This window comes from Geotrypetes seraphini, chromosome 1, assembly GCF_902459505.1.
Source record: "Geotrypetes seraphini chromosome 1, aGeoSer1.1, whole genome shotgun sequence".
Taxonomy (NCBI): domain Eukaryota; kingdom Metazoa; phylum Chordata; class Amphibia; order Gymnophiona; family Dermophiidae; genus Geotrypetes; species Geotrypetes seraphini.
The window spans coordinates 663844-690934 of NC_047084.1; the positions used below are offsets into that span (position 1 = coordinate 663844).

General features: G+C 44.3%; 1 protein-coding gene across 6 annotated transcripts in view; it reads left to right on the top strand.

Annotated features, from left to right (window-relative positions):
- The window catches only part of CHD1 (chromodomain helicase DNA binding protein 1), a 621819-nt gene that overhangs the window by 241879 nt on the left and 352849 nt on the right, over window positions 1-27091 (top strand). For all 6 annotated transcript variants that reach the window (XM_033962744.1, XM_033963070.1, XM_033962661.1 and 3 more), the window contains 3 exons: window positions 1555-1707; window positions 11296-11367; window positions 26755-26904. In XM_033962744.1, the coding sequence (XP_033818635.1) occupies window positions 1555-1707; window positions 11296-11367; window positions 26755-26904 (375 nt within the window). The remainder of the gene's footprint in view (window positions 1-1554; window positions 1708-11295; window positions 11368-26754; window positions 26905-27091) is intronic.

Consider the following 27091-nt stretch of genomic DNA (forward strand, 5'->3'; position numbering starts at 1 on the left):
GATGGGGGTTAGCAAAGTGTTTGGGTGGGTGGATGGGTGTGTGGGGGATGCCAGATCATGGCCGGGGGGGGGTAATGCAGGTGGGGGGATGCTAGATCGCGGAGGGGGATGCCAGATTCGTGAGGGGGGCGCTCGTAAATCGAGGCGCCGATTTTGCGAATGTTTTGCTCGTCTTGCAAAACACTCGCAAACCGGTGCACTCGTAAACTGAGGTACCACTGTATGAATTCTATGTTAAGACTAAGAGATAAGAAGTAAAAAAATAAGATAGAAATAACATAAAATGTAAATAGTATAAATAAATTCTGGTTTGCTACTATTATGAGTGGATATGAGTGTGTTAATGGCAAATTAAATTATGTAATGCCAAAACCAAGATCTTACAGAAACACTTGAGTCCATTATGTGGTGATGACTATAATAAAATATACAGTATCATCAAAGATTACTGGCAATTATGCTAATGCATGTTGGCTGTGCTGAGAGAACAGACACACCGTGATTCATCATTAAATAAATCATATGCATATTATATAGCCAATAAAACATTATACTATCTACATATCTCTACATCTCAAAGAAAACTATTGTCTAAATCGTGTGCAATAAATATGCAGCATATACTGATAAAAGGTAATTAAAACATAAATCAATGGCCTAATTTCTTGACACTATCTCAAACACCTAAGTTCACTACACCTATTCTTCACCCCCTAACCATGCCTACTTTTCAGGAAGGCGTTGGAGGGCACCTCAACTTAGGCAACCTAAATTGATCATTAAAATGTTTTTTTAGTCAATTTTTAATGGCATGGTCAATCAGCATGCCATTTAAACCAATTAAAAATTAAGTTGCGTGTGGAACTAAGGTGTCACTAGGCATTCATGATTAGGGCACCTAGCAGTGTCTAACCTAAGCACCGTTTATAGACATAGACCCTTAGTATACGATCCATAGTTGAATCAGTAGCCTACTTGAGGTCAACCTATGTGGAGATATGCAAAGCTGTGACAGGCTTCAGTCCATACATTCATATTGCGCTATTATTTGGCAAGGGATTCTTAATGCGACAGGTTTGTCCATTCAGTCCTTCAGAATCTCTTTAGGAGCTAAAGTCCAGTGCTAAATCCAGTGTAGGGATTTCACTTTTATCTAAATTGATATAGTTCATTTATTTATTTATTTATTTTTTTTTTTGGGGGGGGGGTTGTAGTCTTGCTGTTAATAAATCTTTTCTTAGGAGCAAATTGTTATGATATATATGCAGCCTTAAAGTAACTGTCATTTTGGGTGGGCCTTATTTTTAGACACTATGTAGATGTTTCTATTTGATGTGCATTCAGCCACTCATTTTGAAACAACTTGATATTTATTGTGGCTCTACTTTTGTTAATTTTTAACACAGCCATTTTGAGGAAATTAGTGCTCACTAGAATAGACAAAAAGCCCAAAGTTTATTTGGTCAGCACATTGTATTTATCAACGCATGTATTATTTAGACTAGAGGAACTACATGTTTATTTTGCAAATTAGCCATTCTGTTGTCTCTTCAGCATTTAATCCGTAGCAGTGGAAAATTAATCCTCCTTGACAAATTGCTGATTCGTCTGCGAGAACGAGGCAACAGAGTTCTCATTTTCTCTCAAATGGTTCGGATGCTGGACATCCTTGCAGAATATTTAAAGTATCGTCAGTTTCCCTTCCAGGTAAGGTTTTGTCTTTTTGTCTTCCAGTGTCAATAAGGTAAAATAGGAAGCCATTATCATATAATAGTTTTAAAGAGGCATTTGATAAAATAACCAGCAAAGATGGATAATAAATCATTAAGCAAAGATAAAGCAGATTGTCAGTAGACCTGTAGAAAGGTAAACTACTTGGGGAATAAAAAAGTGCAAGCAAACTATCCATTTTGTAGGTAATATATAAGGGGTAACATAGGCAAGACAGAAGATAAGTGAACAGACTTTGGGGTATGATGTAGCATTCATCTTTAAACTATTTTATTAAACTATTTTATCTATAAACAAGTTTATTAAAAAAATTTTGTACATGCAATGCAAAGTACTTCAATGCGTATAACAGTTTAAAACTAGGGGACAAAAATAATACAATTTAATTACAAATAAACATAAGGTATAAACGTTCAAAATTTAATTACTGATACAAAAGGAGAGGGGGATGAACAACAATCTTTAAAGAAAATAAAGAAGCATTTAAAGAGAACACATTTGGAAGGTAATCAAAGAATAAATATAAAAAGATAGATAAGCATAGAAGAGAAGGTGGAAAAGTTTGCGACCTATACATATGGTCTGGCTAAGATTAAGTATTAGAGCATAAGATTTAATGTTAGACGAGTTATCCTATCTATGTCTCAAATGTGTCTTTATACAAGAAACTTTTTAAAGAACTTTTTAATTTTTATAATGAGTATTCATCACGTAAGTAATTTGGTAGGTTGTTTCAGAGCTGGGGTGCTATAACCGAAAAAATAGTAGATCTCCTAGTACCTATTATTTTTAAAGAAGGGATAGTCAATAAATGCTGTTCTGATGATCTGAGTGTCCTAAATGGAGCATATGGTATCAAAAGACAATCCAGAAATATTAGTGCATTAGATTGTCGGATTTTAAAGGTTAACAACACAATTTTATAAGTAATTCTATGCGAGATTGGTAACCAGTGTGCTTTTCTTCCTATTTACTAGATGGCAGGACAGCCTCAGACTTAGAGCGTCTTCACCAAAGGGTGTTAGTATTTAACTTTTTGGTCGCTCTTCTTTGCAATCACCAGCTTCCAACCACCAGCCACCCTTATTATTTATATGTTTTTCACCTCTTTTTTTCCTTTTTTAAAATTATTTTTATCTTCTTTATCCTATTTCTTCTAAAAAAATAAATATTTTTAATTTTTTTCCCCTTTTTTAAATATGGGTATGTGGGTAGCAATCAACATATCATAAAGGTAACAATCGATTTCATGTCCTCTTCAAAGAGCTAATACCTGATGAACTATTTCTGTTACACACAAAATTCTTCAGTTTCAGATCTTATGACATCCAATACGAGAACCACTTGCTGAAAGGAACGCGCTTCTAGTTTTTAAGCGTTAATTCTATTTCAACTCTCAGTATTTATCTGGAATAATCAGATTTGAAACCGCAACATTTCTAGCCGCCTCTAGTCATAAGTTGTCAGTCACATTGTGTAGAGCCGCTTCACTAAACACCAACGCGGCCAGCATTTCGCGGTTCATACACTTTTTAACCGCTTATTCAGGGTTTTCTCTTTGAACGGATCTCTGAGCAGAAGCAGAGAATAAACAAATTGCAACCACTAGTGTTCTACCTATTGCCCAAAGTGTATAAATCTATTGAAACCCTCCCCCCCCCTGGACGCCCAATTGTTTCTTACAAAGGTTCACTGCTAGAGGCATCATTCATGCAGAAATGGTTGATCTATTGCCTGGAGCTTCAGGTTCTCTGAGTGGCTGTCCTCTGTTTAGAAGGTCTTCTCCGGCATCAAGACATCTGTGTCTTCACAGATAACGTCACAGCAGTGGCCTACATCAATCGAACGGGGGGAGCGGGGGCACTATACCGCCTCCCTGAGCATAGAGGCCCAGCTTCTCTTTCAGTGGGCAAAAGAGACGTTCAGCTGTGCACGTGGCCGGAGTAAACACCGTCTAGGCATATTATCTCAGTCATCAGACTCTGGACCCGGGGGGGATGGTCTCTGTCCTACAGAGTGTTCATCTGCATAGTGGAATGCTGGGGTCATCCCATGTTCAGCCTTTTGATATCAGCAGCCAATGGGAAGGCAGATTGGTTCTTCAGTTGCCCTCACGAGGCCAATATTGAAGGCCTGGATGCCCTGGTTCAGTCCTGGCTGCCAGAGGGTCTTTTGTATATCTTCCCTTTGTGGCCTATGATAGGCCATCTGTTGGGAATGTTGCCCCATGGGGTTCCGGTCATTTTCATTGCACCTGACTGACCGAGACGCTCATGGTACACCCACGTGGTTCGGCTACAACTGGATCAGGGTCTCAGGCTCCCTTGTCTTCTCACGCAGGGCCCGATTGTACTGTGGATCCAGACCACTTTGGTCTTTTAGTCTGGCTATTGAGCGTTTGGCCTTAATTCACATGGGCTGTTCCTCAGCCTTGATTGGTACTTTTCTGTGGAGCAAGAAGTCCATGGTGGCAGCCTATGCAATAAATTGGAGATGTTATTCAATATGGTGCATCCAGAAATGTGAAGACCGTTTATTCCGTCAGTGTGGCACAAGCCCACGCTGCTCCTTGTGACCCTGGGCAAGTCACTTAATCCCCCCTCCCCATTGCCCCAGGTACATTAGATAGATTGTGAGCCCACCAGGACATACAGGGAAAAATGCTTGAGTACCTGAATAAACTAATGTAAAACCATTCTGAGCTCTCCTGGGAGAATGGTATAGAAAACTGAATAAATAAATAAATACCCCAGATACTGAAGATATTTCAGGCTGGCCAGACTCTGGCTTCTCTCTGGGGACAGATTTCCAGTCTCTCCTTTCTAGGCCCTACACCTCTGAGGGACTCCATGACCTCTCTTCCAGATATCGTCTGTTTTCCAAAGGGTGCACTGAGGCTTTGGCCCCCCTTGCGGCTGCCCTGCACATTTTGGAATCTCAACGTGGTCCTCCAATCTTTGGCGGGTGAGCCTTATGAGCCTCAGACCAAGCATCCTTGCTGGATCTCACAAACAAGACTTGTTTTTCTGGTGGCCATTACCTCCACTCACAGGGTTTCTGAGCTTCAGGCTCTTTCCTGTCAGAATTCTTTTTTTAGGATCACAGATTCTAGTGTGTTTCTGTGCTCTAGTCTGTTCCCTCCTTTCTTCCGAAAGTGGTCTCTGTCTTCCACATTAACCAGAAGGTCCGGTTTCCTACCTTTACTTCCTCTGGGTGTTTCGGTTCCTGGAGGTGACAAACAAGTTTCCTGTCACTGGATGCTCTAGGCCAGGGGTAGACAATTCCAGTCCTCGAGAGCCAGAGCCAGGTCAGGTTTTCAGAATATCCACAATAAATATGCATGAGATAGATTTGTATTTCAAGGAGGGAGTGCATGTAAATCCATCTCATACATATTCATTGTGGATATCCTGAAAATCTGATCTGGCTCCGGCTATTGAGGACCGGAATTGCCTACCCCTGCTGTAGGCAATTGCATGCTGGAACAACTTGTCAAGGAAAATATGAGAGAAAATACAATTCTAGACTTAATTCTAAATGGATTATGAGGAGCTGTGCAAGGTGTAGAAGTAGAGGGGACGCTGGGAACCAGTGATCACAATATGATCCGCTTCGACCTGGACACAGGGATGAAACATCGATCCAGAACGATGGGCATGGTGCTGAACTTCCGAAAAGGGAATTACGAAGGGATGAGACTCATTGTGGGGAAGAAGATTAAAAAAAGATAAGCAATGTAAAGACGCTAGAATAAGCATGGTCCCTTTTTAAGGACACAGTCACCGAGGCACAAAATTGATACATACCGTGTATCGACAAGGGATCCAAGAGGAAAAAGAACAAGGAACAGGCATGGTTCACTGTAGCGGTGAAGGAAGCGATCAGACATGAGAAGACTTCATTTAAGAAATGGAAAAGAATGAAAACGGCTGAAAACTGGAAAAAGCACAAACAGCATCAAAGCAGGTACCATAAGGCGGTAACAAGGGCCAAAAGAGACTACGAGGAAAAAAGAGGCAAGGAAGGCAAAAAACTTCAAGCCATTCTTTCGATATATTAAGGGGTCACGACCCGCGAAGGAAGAGTGGAGCTGTTGGATGACAATGGAATAAAGGGTCAAAGCCATCGCCGACAAATTGAACACATTTTTTGTGTCTGTTTACCGAAGAGGATATACACAATATACCAGAAGCCGACAGGCTGTACGCGGGAAACTGACAGGGTTGACAGTCAGCCTAGAAGAGTTATGCAGGCAGATTGATAGGCTTAAAAATGATAAATTCCCGGGACCGGATGGCATCCATCTGAGGGTAATCAAGGAACTGAAAGGGGCTATAGCTGAATTGCTTCAACTAATAGTGAATCTGTCGATCAAATCAGGAAGGATTCCGGAGGACTGGAAGGTGGCGAATCTTCAAGAAAGGTTTGAGGGGTGATCCAGGAAACTACAGACCAATGAGTCTGACCTCAGTATCGGGAAAGATGGTAGAGGCGCTGATAAAGGACCACATCATTGAGCACCTTGACGGACACAATCTGATGAGCACGGCTTCAGCAAAGGAAGATCTTGCTTGACGAATTTGCACTTCTTTGAGGGAGTAAACAGGCAGATAGACAAAGGTGACCCGGTTGACATTGTATATCTGGATTTTCAGAAGGTGTTCGACAAGGTTCCGCATGAGCGACTACTTTGAAAAATTGCGAGCCATGGAATCAAGGGTGAAATACTCACGTAGATTAAAAACTGGCTGGCGAATAGGAAACAGAGAGTGTGAGTAAATGGACAATACTTGGACAGGAAAAGCATCACCAGTGGAGTGCCACAGGGTTCGGTGCTTGGGCCCATGCTGTTCAACATATTTATAAATGATCTGGACATAGGTACGACGAGTGAGGTGATTAAATTTGCAGATTATTGCAATTATTCAGAGTAGTGAAGAAGCAGGAGAATTGCGAAGATCTGCAACAGGACATAAACATGCTCGAGAAATGGACTGCGACATGGCAAATGAGGTTTAACGTGGATAAGTGTAAGGTGATGCATGTTGGTAACAAAAATCTTATGCAGGATGTCTGGGGCGGTACTTGGAGAGACCCCTCTAGGAAAGAGGCTTGGGAGTACTGGTCGACAAGTCGATGAAGCCTTCCACGCAATGCACGGCAGCGGCGAAAAGAGCGAACAGAATGCTAGGAATGATTAAGAAAAGGATCATGAACAGATCGGAGAAGGTTATCATTCAGCTGTATCGGCCATGTTACTCCTTCACCTGGAATGCTGCGTCCAGCACTGGTCGCCGTACATGAAGAAGGACATGGTACTACTCGAAAGGGTCCAGAGAAGAGCGACTAAAATTGTTAAGGGGCTGGAGGAGTTGCTGTATAACGAGAGATTGGAGAAATTGGGCCGCTTCTCCCTTGAAAACATAGAGGTGAATATGTGGAATAACTTGTAAATTTCATGGCTCCACATCATTCCCTTGGTTGGACTAGAACTTTACAGCACCCCTCATATATAAGGCTGTTGTCAAAAAGTTTAGCAAGAACAGGAATACTAGCTTGAACAAGAGCAGGTTAATGTAGCTGGTTTTAAAAAAGAGTTTGGACACGTTCCTGGAGGAACAGTCCATAAACTACTTTTGAGATAGACATAGGAGAAGCCACTGCTTGCCTTGAATCAGTGGCATGGAGTGCTGCTACTATTTGGGTTTTAGCCAAGTACTTGGTGACTTGGATTGACCTCTGAGAAGACAAGATACTGGGCTAGATGAACCATTGGTCTGATCTAGTAAGGCTATTCTTATGTTCTTAACATTGTTTTAAGTCTAGTTAGATATTTTTCTAGAGATAGGTTGGAACTGCTTCAATATATCTAGAAAACAGCCCTCTTGTAGTAACCTTTTAATAAAAACTGAATATAAAAGAAATGATCTAAAATGCAGTTATCCTTGGCAAATGCTTAATTAGCATCAGAATCTCCCAGGAGAAAATAATTCCCAGACAAACCAGCCAGAGTAGGATTGATACTGTTGGCAGAATCATTTGATCTAGATAAAACAAAACAAAACAGAGTCACAGCAAAAGTCAAAATAATGATGATGGAGCAGTATAACTTTCCTTTTTGTATGCTTGATTTTTTAAAAATCTTTTTAAAATATCATCAAGCCTTCATATTGCATGAGGGCTCATTATGGCTTCTTAATAAAACTACATCTGACTCCCCCCCCCCCCCCCCTTGGCTGTCTCTGGAAAAAATCTTATATGGTACCAACAATCTTGCTTGCATCCTGTCAATATCCTCCTCTCTGAAAAAATATAATTCTATTTTCCATTCAACATATAAGGTTCTCTTACATTTTGATAGCATTATGAAAATCAAATGGAAGGACACCACATTGATTTCATTATGGAACAATAACACTTTTAAAATCAATAATATCGCCTTGAATTGGCCTATTTGGTAAAAATGTGATATCTAGACATTGCAAGATCTTTTAATGGTTGGCTTTTGAAGAAGTACGTGATAAATTTAATCTACCAGCCAATCAATATATTAATTGGCTTCAATTAAAACTCGTTGTGTGTGCTTCAATTCCGGAACTTCTGAATTGAAATCAATACCTGATCTCCTTTAAAATATTATTACTACAGCTCCTCGTAAAGGTGTTGCTTCTAAATGGTACACTTTATTGAGACAAACCACCTGTGTCTATATCACTAATGATGAGTGCATGGCATCCGGACTTAGACATTTCTGCTGATAATGAGCTTTGGCAGAAAGTGTGGACTAGAGTTTTCAAATCTATCAGATTGGCTCCAGTCCTTCAATCAATATACTTTCTACTACATCGATCCCACTGGACGCCACATAAACTCGCTAAATTTTCCAAAGAAGGCTCCAATCTATGCTGGTCCTGTGGAATATTTGAAGGTACACTGCTGCACATGTTATACCAATGCTCACATATTAAATTGTATTGGGATAAAGTCTGGAACACCATATCCACCATTCTAAATATTAATGAACCCTTACATCTTAAAATTATTATTCTTGGACAGCATGGTCTCATATACTCTATGCCTGAGCCCAATGCTCGTTTACTTAACATCTTATTATTCTTGAGTATTAAAAACATCTTGTACTGTTGGAAGGACTTATCTAAGGCAGAATACATTGTATGATGAAACACTGTATGCATAACCAACAAATTTGAAATTGTAATAGCTGAAAAACATCATTCTATTAGTTCTTTTCTCAAAGTATGGAGACTTGTTCAACTTTATTGAGACTTGGACCGTTGGCATAAATTATCTCAATGTAATATCAATGTAATATTTATAAAATATATAGAGTCATTTCTTGTCAGTTAATTAAGTTGCTTGGGAACTCTCTTCTATGCTTTACACATATACTCTAAGCTGAAATTATATCTACTGGCCCTGCTGGATTTGGCTTATAATTAATACTATCTTCCCACTTATTAACTGTGATATGTACAACTACCGTATTTTCGCGGATATAACGCGCACCATTGTAAAACGCGCACAGGGGTATAGCGCGCAGAAATCACGATGATATGTACAAAAACTTTTCTATACCGCGCTCAGGCATATAACGCGCATGCTGCCCGACTCTCCTTTCGCCCGCCCTGACTTTCCGTGCCTGTCCCGACTCTCCGTTCACCCCCCCTGACTTCCGTGCACTGTCCTCCCTTGAAGTCCTGTCCCCCCTTGAAGGTCTGTCCCCATCCTGAAAGCCTGATGCCCCCCCCGACGTCCGATACATCCCCCCCCCCCGGCAGGACCACTCGCACCCTCACCCCGAAGGACCGCCGACTCCCCAACAATATCGGGCCAGGAGGGAGCCCAAACCCTCCTGGCCACGGCGACCCCCTACCCCCACCCCGCACTACATTACGGGCAGGAGGGATCCCAGGCCCTCCTGCCCTCGACGCAAACCCCCCCCCCCCAACGACCGCCCCCCCCCCCAAGAACCTCCGCCCGTCCCCCAGCCGACCCGCGACCCCCCTGGCCGACCCCCACGACACCCCCACCCGCCTTCCCCGTACCTTTGTGTAGTTGGGCCAGAAGGGAGCCCAAACCCTCCTGGCCACGGCGACCCCCTAACCCCACCCCGCACTACATTACGGGCAGGAGGGATCCCAGGCCCTCCTGCCCTCGACGCAAACCCCCCTCCCCCCCAGCCGACCCGCGACCCCCCTGGCCGACCCCCACGACCCCCCCACCCCCCTTCCCCGTACCTTTGGAAGTTGGCCGGACAGACGGGAGCCAAACCCGCCTGTCCGGCAGGCAGCCAACGAAGGAATGAGGCCGGATTGGCCCATCCGTCCTAAAGCTCCGCCTACTGGTGGGGCCTAAGGCGCGTGGGCCAATCAGAATAGGCCCTGGAGCCTTAGGTCCCACCTGGGGGCGCGGCCTGAGACACATGGTCGGGTTTGGCCCATGTGCCTCAGGCCGCGCCCCCAGGTGGGACCTAAGGCTCCAGGGCCTATTCTGATTGGCCCACGCGCCTTAGGCCCCACCAGTAGGCGGAGCTTTAGGACGGATGGGCCAATCCGGCCTCATTCCTTCGTTGGCTGCCTGCCGGACAGGCGGGTTTGGCTCCCGTCTGTCCGGCCAACTTCCAAAGGTACGGGGAAGGGGGGTGGGGGGGTCGTGGGGGTCGGCCAGGGGGGTCGCGGGTCGGCTGGGGGGGAGGGGGGTTTGCGTCGAGGGCAGGAGGGCCTGGGATCCCTCCTGCCCGTAATGTAGTGCGGGGTGGGGTTAGGGTGTCGCCGTGGCCAGGAGGGTTTGGGCTCCCTTCTGGCCCAACTACACAAAGGTACGGGGAAGGCGGGTGGGGGTGTCGTGGGGGTCGGCCAGGGGGGTCGCGGGTCGGCTGGGGGACGGGCGGAGGTTCTTGGGGGGGGGGGCGGTCGTTGGAGGGAGGGGGGTTTGCGTCGAGGGCAGGAGGGCCTGGGATCCCTCCTGCCCGTAATGTAGTGCGGGGTGGGGTTAGGGGGTCGCCGTGGCCAGGAGGGTTTGGGCTCCCTCCTGGCCCGATATTGTTGGGGAGTCGGCGGTCCTTCGGGGTGAGGGTGCGAGTGGTCCTGCCGGGGGGGGGGGATGTATCGGACGTCGGGGAGTCGGCCGGGCAAGAGGGCTTGGGCTCCCTCTTGCTCCGATCGTGGATGCGGGTGCGGGTGGGAGCGCGTGCGAGCGGTCGTTCGGGGTGGGGGTGCGAGCGGTCCTGCTGGGGGGGTGAATCGGGCGTCGGGCGGGGTGGGAACTATGTTTAAAAACTTTTGTATACCGCGCTCAGGCATATAACGCGCGAGGGGTATGCGCGGTACGTAAAATCACGTATAACGCGCGCGTTATATCCGCGAAAATACGGTAGTCTGTTTCATGTTTGAGTTAACTTTTGTGTATTTGCATATATGTATATTTGCATACATACATATATACATATATTTGCACACACACACATATATATATTGCATATGTATATTTGCATATTTATAATAAAAAAAGTTTTAAAAATAAAATATTTTTTTTTTCTCGCAGAGACTGGATGGTTCAATCAAAGGTGAATTAAGGAAACAAGCACTAGATCATTTTAATGCAGATGGATCAGAGGTGGGCTGTTATATGTCTGTTATGGAAAACAATGACATCCTTCTTGCTACAAACAGGATATAATTGGGAACTGTACAGTTTAAAACAATTTTCACCCATATTTTTATGTGTTGTTTTTTTTCCTTTTATATAGAAAGTAAATGGTTATGTCCCCTAATTTTAGCATTCACTTTAGATGTGTTTTTAAAACTTGCAGTTTGAGCTGCAGCCACAATGCCAGCTTAAATTTACCACTCATATAGAAGTGCAGCATTTTTGGGTGGGTAGAGAATGCTACCACTCTTCTGTGTGTCTCTTACTATTACTACTAGTACTACTACTACTACTACTCATTTCTGTAGTGCTACAAAAAGTATGCAGTACTGTACACATTATATGCAGGTACTTGTCCCTAATGGGCCCACAATCTTAGATCCTTAGAAGCTCCTGTGCTGTTTGCCATAACCAAGGGGATATGTGTATAGCACATGGCTGCAAATGTCTAAAAGCGAGGAATGAGCATATGCAGTCTGGACTGTGTGTAGCAGAAAATGGATGTCTCTTTAGTGCTCAGAAAAGGAGAGGGTGAAAATATAAGCTATGGAGACTGAGCAATTAAGAGTTATGAAATAAAAGTAAGAATGTAGAATGTGACTATAAATGGTGTGAAGTGCTAGGACCAGAAAGAAATGGCATCCTCTGTCTTTCAAAGCCATGCTGTTAGGAGAAATCCTTAGTAAATAGGACCATTATAAAGGCCTACCTGTGCAGTGTAAAAGTTGATTGTGTTTGTAATTTTAGTTTATCTTAGGACAAGTAGGATGATGTCATCCATGGTGCCCTGTACTGGCTTTGTGAAGCTTTGAAACTGCTCACACTAAGCATGCGCGAATGCCTTCCCGCCTGACATCGGCTCGTGGTTCCTCAGTTCTTCATTTTCCACAGAGCAAAAAAGTTCTGTTGTTTTGGACTCCATCCAAAATTGCCTTCCCATCAATGTTTTTTTCACCTTTTGGTTCCGTTTTTTTCTTGTTTCTTTTAGTACTACTTTTTCATCTTGTTGGGTTTTTTTAATGTTTTATTTCAAATTTGGTTCCTCGGTCAGGCCTTCGTGTCCTTTCTATTATTTTGGTGCCGCTTTTCACCATTGAGACTTTTGACTTCACTGCTACGATTTTCCCTTCCACGTCAAAACTTTTGAGCAGTTTTAAAAAGTGCCGATGGTGCCAGCTGGTGTTTACAGTGTTTCGGGCCTGAGCATCAAGTGGATGCTTGTGCTCGCTGTTCAACCCTTCAAAAGCGCTTGTTAAAGGCTTGATACATCCAGCAGTAGAAGGTTTTTGGCTCAGCAATGGACTCTAGTAACAAGTCAGGTTTATCAAGCCATTCCTCCATCGAAGTCAGCTAAGAAGCCATCTTCCCAGCCAGCGTTACAGGCATCTACTGCATCAAGTCCCTCGATGCAGGCCAAGAGTAGACACCAACATTCTTCAATGCAGGCAGTGTCTCCTACAAGGTATGCATCCTCATTGAGGTCACCCACCCTTAGATGCCCTGAAGCACTGATGGTACCAGCCATTGAGCCAATGGTACCAGTGCAAATTTTCTGAGACCAACTGAAGGAGTTCCTTCCTTAGCATAGAGCTTGGAGACATTTTAAAGCTGTATTCTATACCGGTGCATACAGAGACTCCTGCGGTACTGGCCCAGCCAGAGCATAGCATTCTGAGGCCCCAAAGTACTGGTTCCAGATCTACTCTGTTAGTGCCACTCTGCATCAACACATTGTTGATCTATGTCAAGGCATCGTCGATCTGCACAAGGCACTGATTGACGTATCAACTAGAGAATGACATGGGGGAACAAATCTGTCCCTGTCCCCGCAAGCTCAGACCCTGTCTCTGCTACGTCCCCATGAGCTCGAAACCATCCCATGTCCACCATCTTCCCTCTTTTTGTATAACTCTCTGTGTCCACTTCTCCTCTCTCTTACTCACTTATACCAATGTATCTCTCACACACACTCTCTTTCCTCTCTCCCTCCTCTATGTTCAACATTTCCCTCACTCTTCCTTCATCTCCATAGTTCAGCTTTTCTTTTTCCCTTCCTTCCTGCAAGTCCTGCTCCTCTCTCCCTTCCCTCTTGCCACCCAGAACAAATCCAGCATCTTTTTTCCTTCCCTTTAGCTCCAGCCTTTCCAGGAGCACAAGCAACCCTCTTCCCTTCAGGGGTGCAGCAGTAGCCCCCCTTGCGAGTCCAGCATCCCCCCCTTACTCACACCCTCCCTCGCTCCCGATCATGGGTCAAAACTGGCAGTGGGAAAAAACCCTGCACCTCCGGCCTACCAGACTCTTAGAACCTTCGTGGATAGAGAGGCAACATTGCAGGCTTGCTCTGGGACCTTTTTCCATCTGATTTCACTGGACGTTACATTAGAAGGAGGGAGCCGGCTGGAAGAAGGTCCTGGAGCAAGCCTACAATGTTATCTTTCTGTACACAAAGCTTCCAAGAGGCTGGATTTCACCATTCTTTTCCCCATAATAACAAAGGGAAAGAAAAACAATAAGAACTTGCCTCATCAAACTCCTCATTATTCCTTGGGGCTCCCAGGGGGCCTAGCAAGCACCTTTGGCCATGCCCTGCTGCTGCGGCATCTTTTTCACTTGAAAAAGATGAACCCTAGTGACATCATCCAGTCATCTCCACGAGTGCCTGATGGTAATTGGCACCTCCAACTGCCACAATCTCAGATGGAAAAAGGGATCCGCTGAGCTCCCAGGGACATGAAGCATTGTCTTTAATTCCACCAAGCCAGGTAATACCTCTCGTGCTATATCTTTTTTCTTTGTGAATCTCCTCAGATAAACCTCTTTGCATCTCCAAACAACCAAAAGTTACCTTGCTTCTGCTCCAGACAATACTCCCTCATCATCTCAAAGCAGATGCTTTTCTTCTGGATTGGACAGACAAGTTCCTCTATGCGTTTCCACCAATCCCATTCCTTCTGAAGATATTAGCCAAGCTCAAGCGCAAATCAGCCACCATGATCCTGATAGCTCCTTGTTGGCCTGAGCAACCTTGGTTCCCCCTTCTTCTTCAACTGAGTGTCAGGGATCCAATTCCATTGCATATCTTTCCATCTCCACTCACTCAGAGTTGAGGATATCTTTTTACATCTCATTCTCCAGTCACTGCACCTAACAGCTTGCTACCTCTTGATCTAACTTCAACAGAATTTAATCTTTCTGACTCAGTTCAAGCCATCATAGATGCTTCCAAAAAGCCTTCTACTCAGCAATGTTATCAACATAAGTGGACATGCTTCATGTCGTGGTGTAACCTCTATGACTTGAAACCTTCCTCCTCTTCTATTCCTTCAGTGTTGGACTATCTTCTCCATTTATCCAACTCTGGACTTAAGATTACTTTGGTCAGTTCACCTTGGTGCTTTTAGTGCTTTCCATGACTCTATCAACAATAAACCTATGGCCACTCATCTGCTTGTATCCCAGTTTATTAAAGGATTCTTCAACTTCAAACCTCCACTCCAGCCCTTTCCATTTGTTTGGTATCTTAATGTAGTCCTAGCCAACCTGATGAAACCACCATTTGAACCTCTAGCATCTACTCATCTTAAGTTCCTCACTTGGAAAGGGGTCTTCTTGATCTCCAACACTTCTGCTCGTCGAGTGATTGAACTTCAAGCATTGGTTTGCAACCCACCTTTTACAGTATTTCATCATAACAAAGTAGTTCTCAAAATTCATCTGAAATTCCTTCCCCAAGAAGTCACGGAATTCCATCTGAATCAATCCATTGTTCTTCCAGTATTCTTCCCAAAACCTTATTCTCAACCTTATACTCTTCACACACTGGTCTGTAAGCATGCCTTGGCTTACTACATTTAAAGGATTAAGACACACAGGGCTTCATCTCAACTCTTCGTCTCCTTTGACCCTAATAGATTGTGCATAAATGTAGCCAAACAAACAATTTCTTCATGGTTAGCGGCCTGCATCTCCTTTTTGCTATGCTCAGGCTAGGCTGCAGCTCAAGGGTTATGTAACAGCACACAAAGTCCGAGCTATGGCAGCATCAGTAGCTTTCTTACATTCTACTCCCATTGATGATATTTGCAAAGTTGGTCCCCAATTCACACATTCATGTCTCACTACTGTCAGGAATCCTACTCCAGATGAGATGGTCATTTTGGCCAAGCGTTGTTACAGAATTTATTTTCATCTTAATGGCCATCTCTCCCTCCATCCTATTTCAGTAAACTAGGGAGTTCCACATGTGAGAATATGCTGCCTACTTGTCCTAGGACAGGGGTAGGCAATTCTGGTCCTCGAGAGCCAGAGCCAGGTCAGGTTTTCAGGATCTCCACCATGAATATGTATGAGATGAATTTGCATGCACTGCCTCCTTGAGATGCAAATCTATGTCATGCATATTTATTGTGGATATCCTGAAAACCTAACCTGGCTCCGGCTCTCTAGGACCGGAATTGCCTACCCCTGTCCTATGATAAAGCACAGTTATTTACCATAACAGGTGTTATCCAGAGAAAGCAGGCAGATATTCTCATACCCCTCCCACCTCCCCTGGTTGGCTTCTTAGCTTGCAACAGAATTGAGGAACCACAAGCCCTCGTCGGGCAGGAAGGCACTCATGCATTCATGTTGTGGGCAGTCTTGAAGCTTCACAAAGCTTAAAGTGCAAGTACACTTTAGCACTGTTCCATACCGAGCTCATGGATGACATCACTCACATGTGAGAATATCTGTCTGCTGTTCCCGGATAAAACCTGTTAAGGTATGTAACTGTGCTATACAGTATATCATTGTAAAAAGTTGATTCAAATTAAAATGCCATGCTCTAGGTCTTGTATTCAGTGCTCATTTTAAGGTTTAAAACTTTTTAACATTAACATTTAGAATTACATTTCCAACTCAATAGGAATGGTATGATGAACCTTAGAGTAACTCTGTCCATTCTCGCAAGCATACCGTAGAAAGATGTCAATTACAACTTTTGAAACCTCCTCCTCCTTCCAGGAGTCTGCTTCCCCCTTCATTTTCTTTTTATGCAGGTGAGCATGAAAGGTGTCATCTGATCTACTCGGTTTATTTCTTTTTTTATTTTGCAATAGTTTTGTGGTTTTTCACTCTAGTCACGGTCTTTTTCGTGAAATCAGAGATTCCTTTTGATAAGGATCTACTTTGTATGGCGAAGAATAGATTTTAAATTTTGAACTGGCAGGTATATCCTTTGGGGACGTGTTTCAGCCAGCCTGCTGAAGATTAGTGGAGCCCAAGGTTCATTTCCCTAGTGTTTGCTCGCCACTTTGACTTGGTCAGGGGCTGGACGCAGGCTGTTTAGGCACTAATAGTGTTCCTTTGGGGCACTCATATGATGCTGGCTGGGAGGACTGGGGTCAGTCTCTCCCAGGCTGGTGAGAGGTCTGGGAGGGTTAAGGGTCAGTCCATGGAGGTTCAAACTGGCAGCCCTAAGATTCCAGCGAGGAGCTGAAGTAGGCAGCAGCAGCACCATTTTCTCAGCACATAGTCTGTAAGTAAGTGTGACAGCCTATGGGAAAAATCATGGGGAGGGTCTTCAAAAGCTCTTAACTGTTTCTACAGCTAGGGCCTTGGTCCTCCTCCTCTAAAATCCTGTTTTATTAAGTCTTTGGTCAGCTCTGAGGTAATTATAAGCTGTTTTTAGCACTAAAAATTCACCAGTGGTGGCCATCTTGGATTTTCCCAATTTTCTAAACTCTCAAACTTTTTAAAAACACTGTGTTTTTCTTCTGAACTGCCAGGAATGGAGTCCTCTTACTCTAATACCCATATATCATGCCTTGTTTGTGAAAGATGGGCGTTTGAACATAAGAATAGCCTTACTGGGTCAGACAAATGGTCCATCAAGCCCAGTAGCCCATTCTCATGGTGGCCAATCCAGGTCACTAGTACCTGGCCAAATTCCAAGGAGTAGCAATATTCCATGCTACCGATCCAGAGCGCTCTTGTTCCATGTGCTGCATTGAGTAAAACAGAGAGGCATGAACTTCAATTTTAGCTCCCACACAGCCTCTGGGCTGTTAATGGAGTGAAAATCTCCCCAGGAGCCCTAGAACAGCAGCACCGGTGCACTATACCGGTTAAGAGGCTCTGCTGTCAAAGAAGAGGCATCTCCTCCCTTCTAAAGGAGATGGAGAATTGCCTACTATGCCTACCAGAGTTCATTAATCTTCTCTGGTAGGCATGTGCATAGCTAAAATCCTTAGAGAGCTGCTTCTTTGAGAGCGGAGCTACTTCGTGACTCCTGATTGTCAGTCGGACAGGGATTCAGGGGATGAAGGTTCAGTCTTCATTCCCTTATCGCAGGGGTAGGGAACTTCGGTCCTCGAGAGCTGTATTCCAGTTGGGTTTTCAGGATTTCCCCAATGAATATGCATTGAAAGCAGTGCATGCAAATAGATCTCATGCATATTCATTGAGGAAATCCTGAAAACCCGACTGAAATATGGTTATCGAGGACCGGAGTTCCCTACCCTTGCCTTATCGTCTCAAAGTGAGAGATTCTGTATAGATTTGTATTTTAGGTTGCATTTAAGAGCATAAAATCAGATTAGGGAACAGAAGTTGAGAAAATTATTTGTTTAGTATTTAGCATTAGTTTAAAATACAGCTAGAAAAAAAAGTAGCCTTGCAGAGCATATGTTTTTCATAGGCTTTTCATTAGGCAGTTAGAAACTGCTCTTTTGTTTAGAACATAAGAACTGCCGCTGTTAGGTCAGACCAGTGGTCCATCGTGCCCAGCAGTCCGCTCACATGGCAGTGCTTGGTCAAAGACCAGCGCCATAACTGAGACTAGCCCTACCTGTGTATTTTCTGGTTCAGCAGGAACTTGTCTAATTTTGTCTTGAATCCCTGGAGGGTGTTTTCCCCTACGACAGACTCCGGAAGAGCGTTCCAGTTTTCTACCACTCTCTGAGTGAAGAAGAACTTTCTTACATTCGTACGGAATCTATCCCCTTTCAATTTTAGAGAGTGCCCTCTCATTCTCCCTACCTTGGAGAGGGTGAACAACCTGTCCTTATCTACTAAGTCTATTCCTTTCAGTACCTTGAATGTTTCGATCATGACCCCTCTCAGTCTCCTCTGTTCAAGGGAGAAAAGGCCCAGTTTCTCTAATCTTTAACTATACGGCAACTCCTCCAGCCCTTAGCCATCTTAGTCGCCCTTCTCTGGACCCTTTCAAGTAGCATCATGTTCTCCTTCATGTACGGCGACCAGTGCTGGACGCAGTACTCCAGTTGAGGGCGCACCATGGTCCGGTACAGCGGCATGATAACCTTCTCCGATCTGTATGTGATCCCCTTCTTTATCATTCCTAGCATTCTGTTCACCCTTTTTGCCGCCGCCGCACATTGCATGGACGGCTTCATCGACTTGTCGATCATAACTTCCAAGTCTCTTTCCTGGGAGGTCTCTCCAAGTACCGCCCCGGACATCCTGTATTCGTGCATGAGATTTTGTTACCTATATGTATCACTTTGCACTTATCCACGTTAAATCTCATTTGCCATGTTGATGCCCATTCCTCAAGCCTGATTATGTCACATTGCAGATCTTCGCAATCCCTTTGTGTCTTCTCTACTCTGAATAACTTTGTATCGTCTGCAAATTTAATCACCTCACTCATTGTACCAATGTCTAGATCATTTATAAAGATGTTGAAGAACACGGGTCCAAGCACCGAGCCCTGCGGCACCCCACTGGTGACGCTCTTCCAGGCCAAGTATTGTCCATTTATCCCCACTCTCTGTTTCCTATGATCCAGCCAGTTTTTAATCCACGTGAGTATTTCACCCTCAATTCCATGGCTAGGAATTTTCCGAAGTAGTCGTTCATGCGGAACCTTGTAAAACGCCTTCTGCCTTTGGAGAGGCCTGGGGCACCTCATCCAATCAGGGGCTTCCTTAGGGAGGAGTCTAGGGAAGTCCTTGATTGGCCATTATTTTGGAGGAGTCTAGGGAAGTCCCTGATTGGCCATTGTTTTGGCCAATCAGGGACTTCACAAGACTCCTCCCTAAGGAAGTCCCTGATAGGTTGAGGTGCCCCAGGCCCCTCCAAAGGGAGGAGCCTGAGGCGCCTCAGCCAATCAGGGCCTTAGGCCTCTCCCTGTGCATCAGATGATGTGCTGGGGTGGGGCAAAAGGCCATTATTAGGCGGCGGCGACCTGGGGAGCAGGAGCAGAAAGATCAGAGTAGGAGCAGGAAAATCAGAGTAGGAGCAGGAGGGTCCGGGCACCCCTTCTGCTCCCGAAGATGGACATCCTTGACGGAAGAAGCAGGAGGGACCGGGCACACCTGCTCCCAACTATTTAAAAGGTACTGGGGTGAGTGGGCCGGGCCCAACCGCCTGGGCCGACCAGGGGTGGGCCGGAGGGTGGGAGGCCTAGGAGCAAGAGGGACTGAGAATCTCTCCTGCTCCCAACTTTTTGGTGCTGGGGGGCTGCCTGGGAGGGCCATGCCATGAGGGGGGGCGATGTCCGTGCTGTGTCGGTCGCGGGGAGGGAGTAAGGAAGAGGTCTGAGCAGGGCAGGCAGGAGAGATAGGGGCCTGTTGGGGGTGGGTGTCAGCAGATCTCTCTTGCCTGCTCCCGGACTTTCCTGCTCTCTGCCGCCGTTCCCCGCAGTGCAGGCCTGCTTTAAAACCACGGGCTTGCACTGCAGGGAACGGCGGCAGAGAGCAGGAGAGTCCGGGATCAGGGAAGAGAGATCTGGGCTGGGCTGAGCCCTGACAGCAATGACAGGAGGCTGCTTCTCCTGTCACTACTGTCAGGGTGTGCGCATGAGCGGGGATCGCTCTGGCCGTGGGTAGGGGGGCATTTTAATGATCGTCCCCATTTGCATGCAGGCCTTTACTGAATTGGTCGACCGGCATGCAAATGAAAACGATTTGGAGGTTTAGTGAATCATGCCCCTTCTTGAAAAGGTGCTAAGGATCTGTCAAGGGGAAGAATTACTCCATTGAAATATCTTACCTGCTGGTATTCAAACTTGGGAAAAGATAAAACTTGAGCTTCAGTAGGTTATTTTATTGTCCTTCTCTTTTAGACCTAGGGGCTAGATTCACAAAGCAAACTGATCGTGTACTGATCACCTTTGCGACCTGCTTTCCCTCCAGCCTGATTCACTTACCTCTCTGCCGACCATCCTCTGATCCGTGCATGTAAATAAGGGCAACGGCATGCAAAGTAGGCAGGGACGCGATTCACTAACCAAAACCCTGCAACACCGACTGGGCTGGCCGATCACAAACAGGGGACTGCTGAGGACCAGTCGCTCAAGCCCTTTCCGACTGCCCTGCCCTCTGCCGCCTTGCTCTCTGACCTGTCAGCCCTGGTCTCCTGCCTGCCCTGAACGCCTCCTGCAGCCCCGACTCTCCCGCTGCCCTGGATCTCCTGCCTGCCCCGATCGCCTGCATCCCCTAGCTAAGGAGCTGTCTTTTCTCCTGCAGCCCCAACTTTCCCGCTGCTTGACAATCCTGCTGCCCTGATCTCCTGCCTGCACCGATCGTCTACCTGCCCCAACTCTTCCACCCTTCCCCGCAGTGCAAGCCCATGGTTTTAACCCGCGGGCTTAAGCAGGTTAAAACCACGGGCTCCAAAAAAGTTAAATAAAGAAAAAAAATCTCTGCCAGGCCCGGAGGTCCAGCGCATGCGCAGACCATCTACAGATGGTCTTCACATGTGCTGGGATCGCTATAGAGCGATCCGGGCAGGCCGATGGTGGCGTTCCTCCGATCGTCCCCATCTGCATATTGTGGTTTGGAGAATCCATCGGACCTGCCTGGATCGGACATGGATCGGTCTCGATCAGGCACGTTTGTGAATCTAGCCTTAGATTCACTAAGCAAACCGATCATGTACCGATTGGTTTGAGACCCAATTCACTAACCTCGTGGCTGATCCGATTCTGATCCGCACATGCAAATGAGGGTAAGCGGCATGCAAAACAGGAAGGACGTGATTCACTAAACTTTTTCAACAACACTGACTGGGCTGACCGATCCAAAAAGAAGCGACTGGTGGGGACCAGTCGCTCATGACCTTTCCTGCTCTCTGCCGACTTCTCCTGCTTTTCTGCCCCGACTCTCCTGCTCTGCTCAGCCCCGACTCGCCTGCCCTTCCCCGAAGTGCGAGCCCTTGGTTTCAACCTGAGGGTTTTAAGCGGGTTAAAACCACGGGCTCGCAAAGTAACAGTCAGCTAAATAAAAAAAAAGCTCTGCCGGGCATGAAAGGCTAGCACATGCGCAGATCATATACAGTCAAGGAAGATGGTCTGCGCATGCTCTTCAGCGATCCGTGCAGTTGGTGGGGGGCATGCCAACTATCACCCCTATTTGCATGCAGGCCTTTAGTGAATTTGTTGGCCTGCCTGCAATCGCCCACGGATCGGACAAGGATCTCCAGGTTAGTAAATCTAGCCCTAGATTCACTAAATTCACCGATCTGGGCGATCCGTGGCCAAGTCTTGCCGGGCGACCGATTCACTACAAGTTCTCATGCAAATTAATATGATCGGACACACGCCCCACAGCGACACCATAGATTGCTGCAGAGCAATCCAGATGCATGTGCAGACCATCCTCTTTGCCTGTAGATGCGATCCACATATGCGAAGTCAAAACAAAGGGGGGAGGGGATGGCTGCAATTTAATGGAACAGAGCATGCTTTAGCCAGATTATGGGACAGAACAAGCTTTTAATCCGTGGGTTAAAACCACAGATTCGCACTACAGGGACAAATTTCAGGGCGGCAGAGAGCAGGAGAATCGGCAGAGCTTGCCTTCTTTTGGAGAGTTAAAAAAATACAAATATTAGCAAGCTAAAGGAGAGGAAAGAGATTCAGTAATAATGTAGAAACAGCGGACAGGATCTGAGGGCTAGATGTACTCATGTGTGCTAACATGCATTATGTAGGGCAGGTTCCATTAGATGTAATGCGGCAGGGACAGGGCGGCAGAGAAAAGGAGAGTCGTCAGGACAGTAAGCGACTGGTCCTCAGCAGTCACTTCTTTTTGGATCGGCAAGCTCAGTTGGTGTTCATTCTTCTGTTTAGTGAATTGCTGCCTTCCTACTTATGCAGGCAATTTCCCCTCATTTGCATGCACGGATCGGAGATTGATCGCATAGTTGTTTAGTGAATTGGGTCGGAGAACAATTGGGTTGGGAAACAATCACAAAACCATCGATACACGAATGGTAAGTTTTGTGAATCTAAGCCTTAGTTTTTAGTTCAGTACTTTGCTTTTTCAGTAAAACCAGTCAGGCAATAGTGTAGCCTTTAGAGTCTGTGTTAGGGGTTTTTATGTAAAAAGTGTTTAGTCTAGATTAGTATTTTAAGTTGCATTTCAGAGCATATGATCAGATTAGGGCACAGATAGCACTTGAGGAAAGTCTTTGTTTAGTATTTAATTTCTGCCCACCCGCCCCAGCACCCACTCATCCTTGGTCTGATTTCTGATTTATAGACTCTTGGACCAATTAAAAGGCTAAAAATGTAATTAGCAGCCATTCAGAGAGCGGCGCAGGACCAGGCAGGAGCACAAAAAGCTTGTGCCTGCCTTGTGTGCCGCTCTGCTGGAAGAAAAGACAGTTGTCCAGCGAGGGAGAGGCAGGAGTGTGGAAAGATCCTGCCGATACAGTGCTTGACCTATGGAAGTTAAAAAAAAAAAAAAAAAAAGGTACAGGGGGAGGATTCGCTACATAAGACACACCCTTATTTCCACCCACTTTTTTGGGGGGGAAAAGTGCATCTTATGGAGCAAAAAATACGGTACTTTGTCGTGCCCAAGAAAAATTCAGATGACTTAGAAGACCCATTCTTGATCTCAAACATCACCATGGCACACATAGCCAGAGTGGATAGACATTTGATCTGGGAGAGTGGTTGTTGGACCTTTGGGCGTTCAAGACATTGTAGGGCATTCCAAGAAATGAGACCGGAATGCAGGACTGGATGGCTTGGTGCAACCATGATCGAAGTCCAGACTGCTATATACGTTTCCTCTGTGTCTTCTGATAGGCTGGGTGGTCCATCGCATAGCTTCTCATTAGGCAGGCTGATCCTCATGGCCCTAGATTGGCCCAGGCACCCTTAGTTTGCAGCTCTAGTATGCCTACAAGTGGGCGAATGTTTCCAACTCCAGGTTTATCTGAACTTGCTCACCCAAGTGCCAGTTGCTCTTGAACAGTGGTCTCAAACTTGCGGCCCAGGTACTATTTTAAGGCCCTCGGTATGTTTATCATAATCGCATAAGTAAAATAAAAGTTTCTTGATCATATGTCTCTTTATCTATAAATTACAATATTATTATCGATACTTAGCCAAAAGGAATGATTTATAAACTATAAAGAGTTTTACCTCATGCAAAATTGTCATTTCTTTAATAAGACATTAACTATTTTTTCTGAGGCCCTCCAAGTACCTACAAATCCTAAATGTGGCTCTGCAAAGGGTTTGAGTTTGAGACCACTGCTCTAGAAGATCCGGGTCATTTCAGTCTTATGGCATGGCTTTAGAGCGCGTGGCGCTAGCCAAGAAAGGATATTCAAAAGTTATCATTGCCACCCTACTGAAGACCAAGAAACCATCAACTCTTTCAGCGTATGCCAAGGTATGGGATACCTTTCAGCGCTGGTGCAATAAGGAGAATCCGAAGCCCAATAAAGTCCCATTATCATAGTTTATGGCCTTCCTTCAAGAGGGCCTGGACAAAGGAATAGCATTGGTGTCCCTTAAGATCCAAATGGCAAGCCTGGCTTGCTTTAGAGGCCAAGAGAAAGGAGTCTCCCTTGCTGCCCACCCAGACATTAGATTCTTCAAACGAGCCCTGAGGCTCAGTTTTCCGATCTGAGATCCCTTCCCTTCCTGGAATCTCAACATCATGTTGGAGGATCTTCGGAGAGCCCCATATGAACCTTTGGTGGAAGCTTAGCTATGGAGAGAACCATGATTCATAAGGCAGAACAGGCATATCAGAAGTTATTGGGTGAAGGTTTCAGCATACCATTCCTATATACTGGAAAATATATTATCAAGGTAAGAAACTAATCTCTTTTTCCAATGCAATAGGAATGGTATGCTGAATCCTTCGCCCAATAATTTCTGATGTGCCTGTTCTGCCTTATGCATCATGGTTCTTTTTTAAAAAAATCTTTATTAATTTTCCAAAGTTAACAAAAATGCAGTACAGTATCTACTCAAACAACATTATTCATATATGCATTTATAATCAATCAAAATCCCCACAGCAAGATAAGAAAATCCTCCCCCCCCAACCAATACCTTGCAAGAGAATAAAACCATAACATAAATATCCCTCTCACACCTTCCCTCCCCCGGGTGTGTGTGCAATATATGAATAGGATCAAAGGAAAGAAAAAACCAATTACAACGCATCCATAAAATATATCAAAGGGCCCCTGATTAACTTAAATCTCTTAGTATGACCCATTATATCTGCGTTCATTTTTTCAAATCTATAAGTTAAGCATAAACTTGACCACCAAAAATTAAAGTTAAGGCGATCCCAGTTCTTTCAGTTGTGCGTAATCATTTGTATGGTTACCCCGGCCCTCTATATATGTCCAATGAGGGCTTCAGATGTAACATCATTCCACATATGACTGCCTCATATGTCAAAGGAATCAATGCCTCAAGTATAGCATTAATCTGTCCCTATATTGACTTCCAGAACTTGAGTATTAAAAAACAATAGAACAACAGATGATTCAGTGTCCTTATATCAAGATGACAATGCCAGCATCTAGTAGACTTAGAACTATCTAACTTTTGTAAACGAACAGTGGTCCAAAAAGTTCTATGCAATAAGAAAAACCATGTTTGTCTCATAGATGCTGACGCTGTACATCTCATCCTCCAAGTCCAAATTTGTGGCCATCGAAATGTAGAAATGTAGAAATGTACTGCTTTATCTCAATGCTCCTAATTTCTCTAAGACTATTTTTTGGTTTCTTATTCAAAAATTAATTTATACCACCTGTCAGCCTGATGTCTCAGCAAATCTGTCTGGAAGCATAGGAACTGCAAACTAATAGTTTTTAAAACTCTGCCATTCAGGGAACCCACTCTGAACGGCCTGCTTCAGCTGCAGCCATCTATAATTTTGAGAATTTGAAATTCCAAATGATTGTTGCATCCAATGCTTCCAGAAGTTCCCAGACCCACCTATTTGAACCTTGGAGTTTAACCGTAAGGACTGATAAGTAGATTTTTCCACTGGAACATCTGTTAATTTTGTAATGAATTTCAGTGTTTTCCATGTATCAAATAAAGTACTATTGTCCTTAACATATCTAGGTAACTTTATACTCAGAAAATGAAACAATCGCAGTGGGGAAATGAGTTGCCATTCTAAGTACAGCCAATCAGGAAGATGTTCTATGAGCTCAGGAAGGATCCAATACATACCCTGCAGCATAATAAAAGCTTGATGATATCTGTAGAAATTTGGGAAATTTACCTCACCCTCAGCAATTGGTTTTTGCAATGATACTAAAGTTATTCTAGCAGTTTTACCCAGCCAAATAAATTTTGTGATAATACTATAGTTTTTTTTAAATAAAAGGACCTCTGAAAAAAAAACTAAAAGATAAAAAAGACTCTGGAAGACACAATGTCAGTAAATGAGAAATCTTTATTGCAGAAAGTCAAAGAAATATGTGAGCATTAGAATCCTTTACGTCTTTCTTGGTGGGGGAAAGTACAAACTGTAAAGATGTTACATCATGGTTCTCTCCATAGCTAAGACATCTTTACCAGTCAGATTATAGGTTCAAAATAGTTTTGTAAATAAAATCTAAAGAGATAATTGAGCTCCACTAATATTCAAGCTGTTGCTTTTATTTGATGTGTTTTACTGTTCAGGGGTAATGTTAGTTCATTTATACATTAGTTTCATTATTGACTGTTATAAAGTTATATGAACAAATCAGAACATTGGTTTAGGGGAGTTCCCCATGCCCCCCTCCTCCTGTCTTTTTACGTGAGCTCTTACATGCTTTGGAACGAACTGGGGGGAGCAGGATATTCCTGGGAGGAGGAGGTTTCAAAAGTTGCGATTGACATCGTTCTTCTTAGTATTCTTTTGAGCATGAACAGAGTAACCTAAGGTTCAGCATATTATTCCTATCTACTGGAAAATATATTATCGAGGTAAGAATCTAATCTTTTTTATGTTTTGCATCAGTTTTTAAGTTTTCCACATCACTATAGTAAACCACAAATTAAAATTGTGTGTAAACATAAACAATACTAAAACAAAATATATTAATCTTTGCAGCCTTATTGAACATAAAATGTTATTTCTACAGGACTTTTGTTTCTTGCTGTCTACCAGAGCTGGAGGTCTTGGTATAAACTTGGCATCTGCTGATACTGTAGTTATATTTGATTCTGATTGGAACCCACAGAATGATTTGCAAGCACAGGCTAGAGCTCATAGGATTGGACAAAAGAAGCAGGTAAAGGGAGCTTTGTTTTGTGAGGTATGCTTGCATAGTGAATATTTCAATAATTAGTTATTACTTATAAGTGACAAAGGCATAGCTGGTGATTTTAGTAATGCATAACAAATAGAATAAATAAGTAGATTTCTGATAAAATTTGTTATCTAGGATGGCCTGTCTGTATTTTAGCAAAATTCATGCC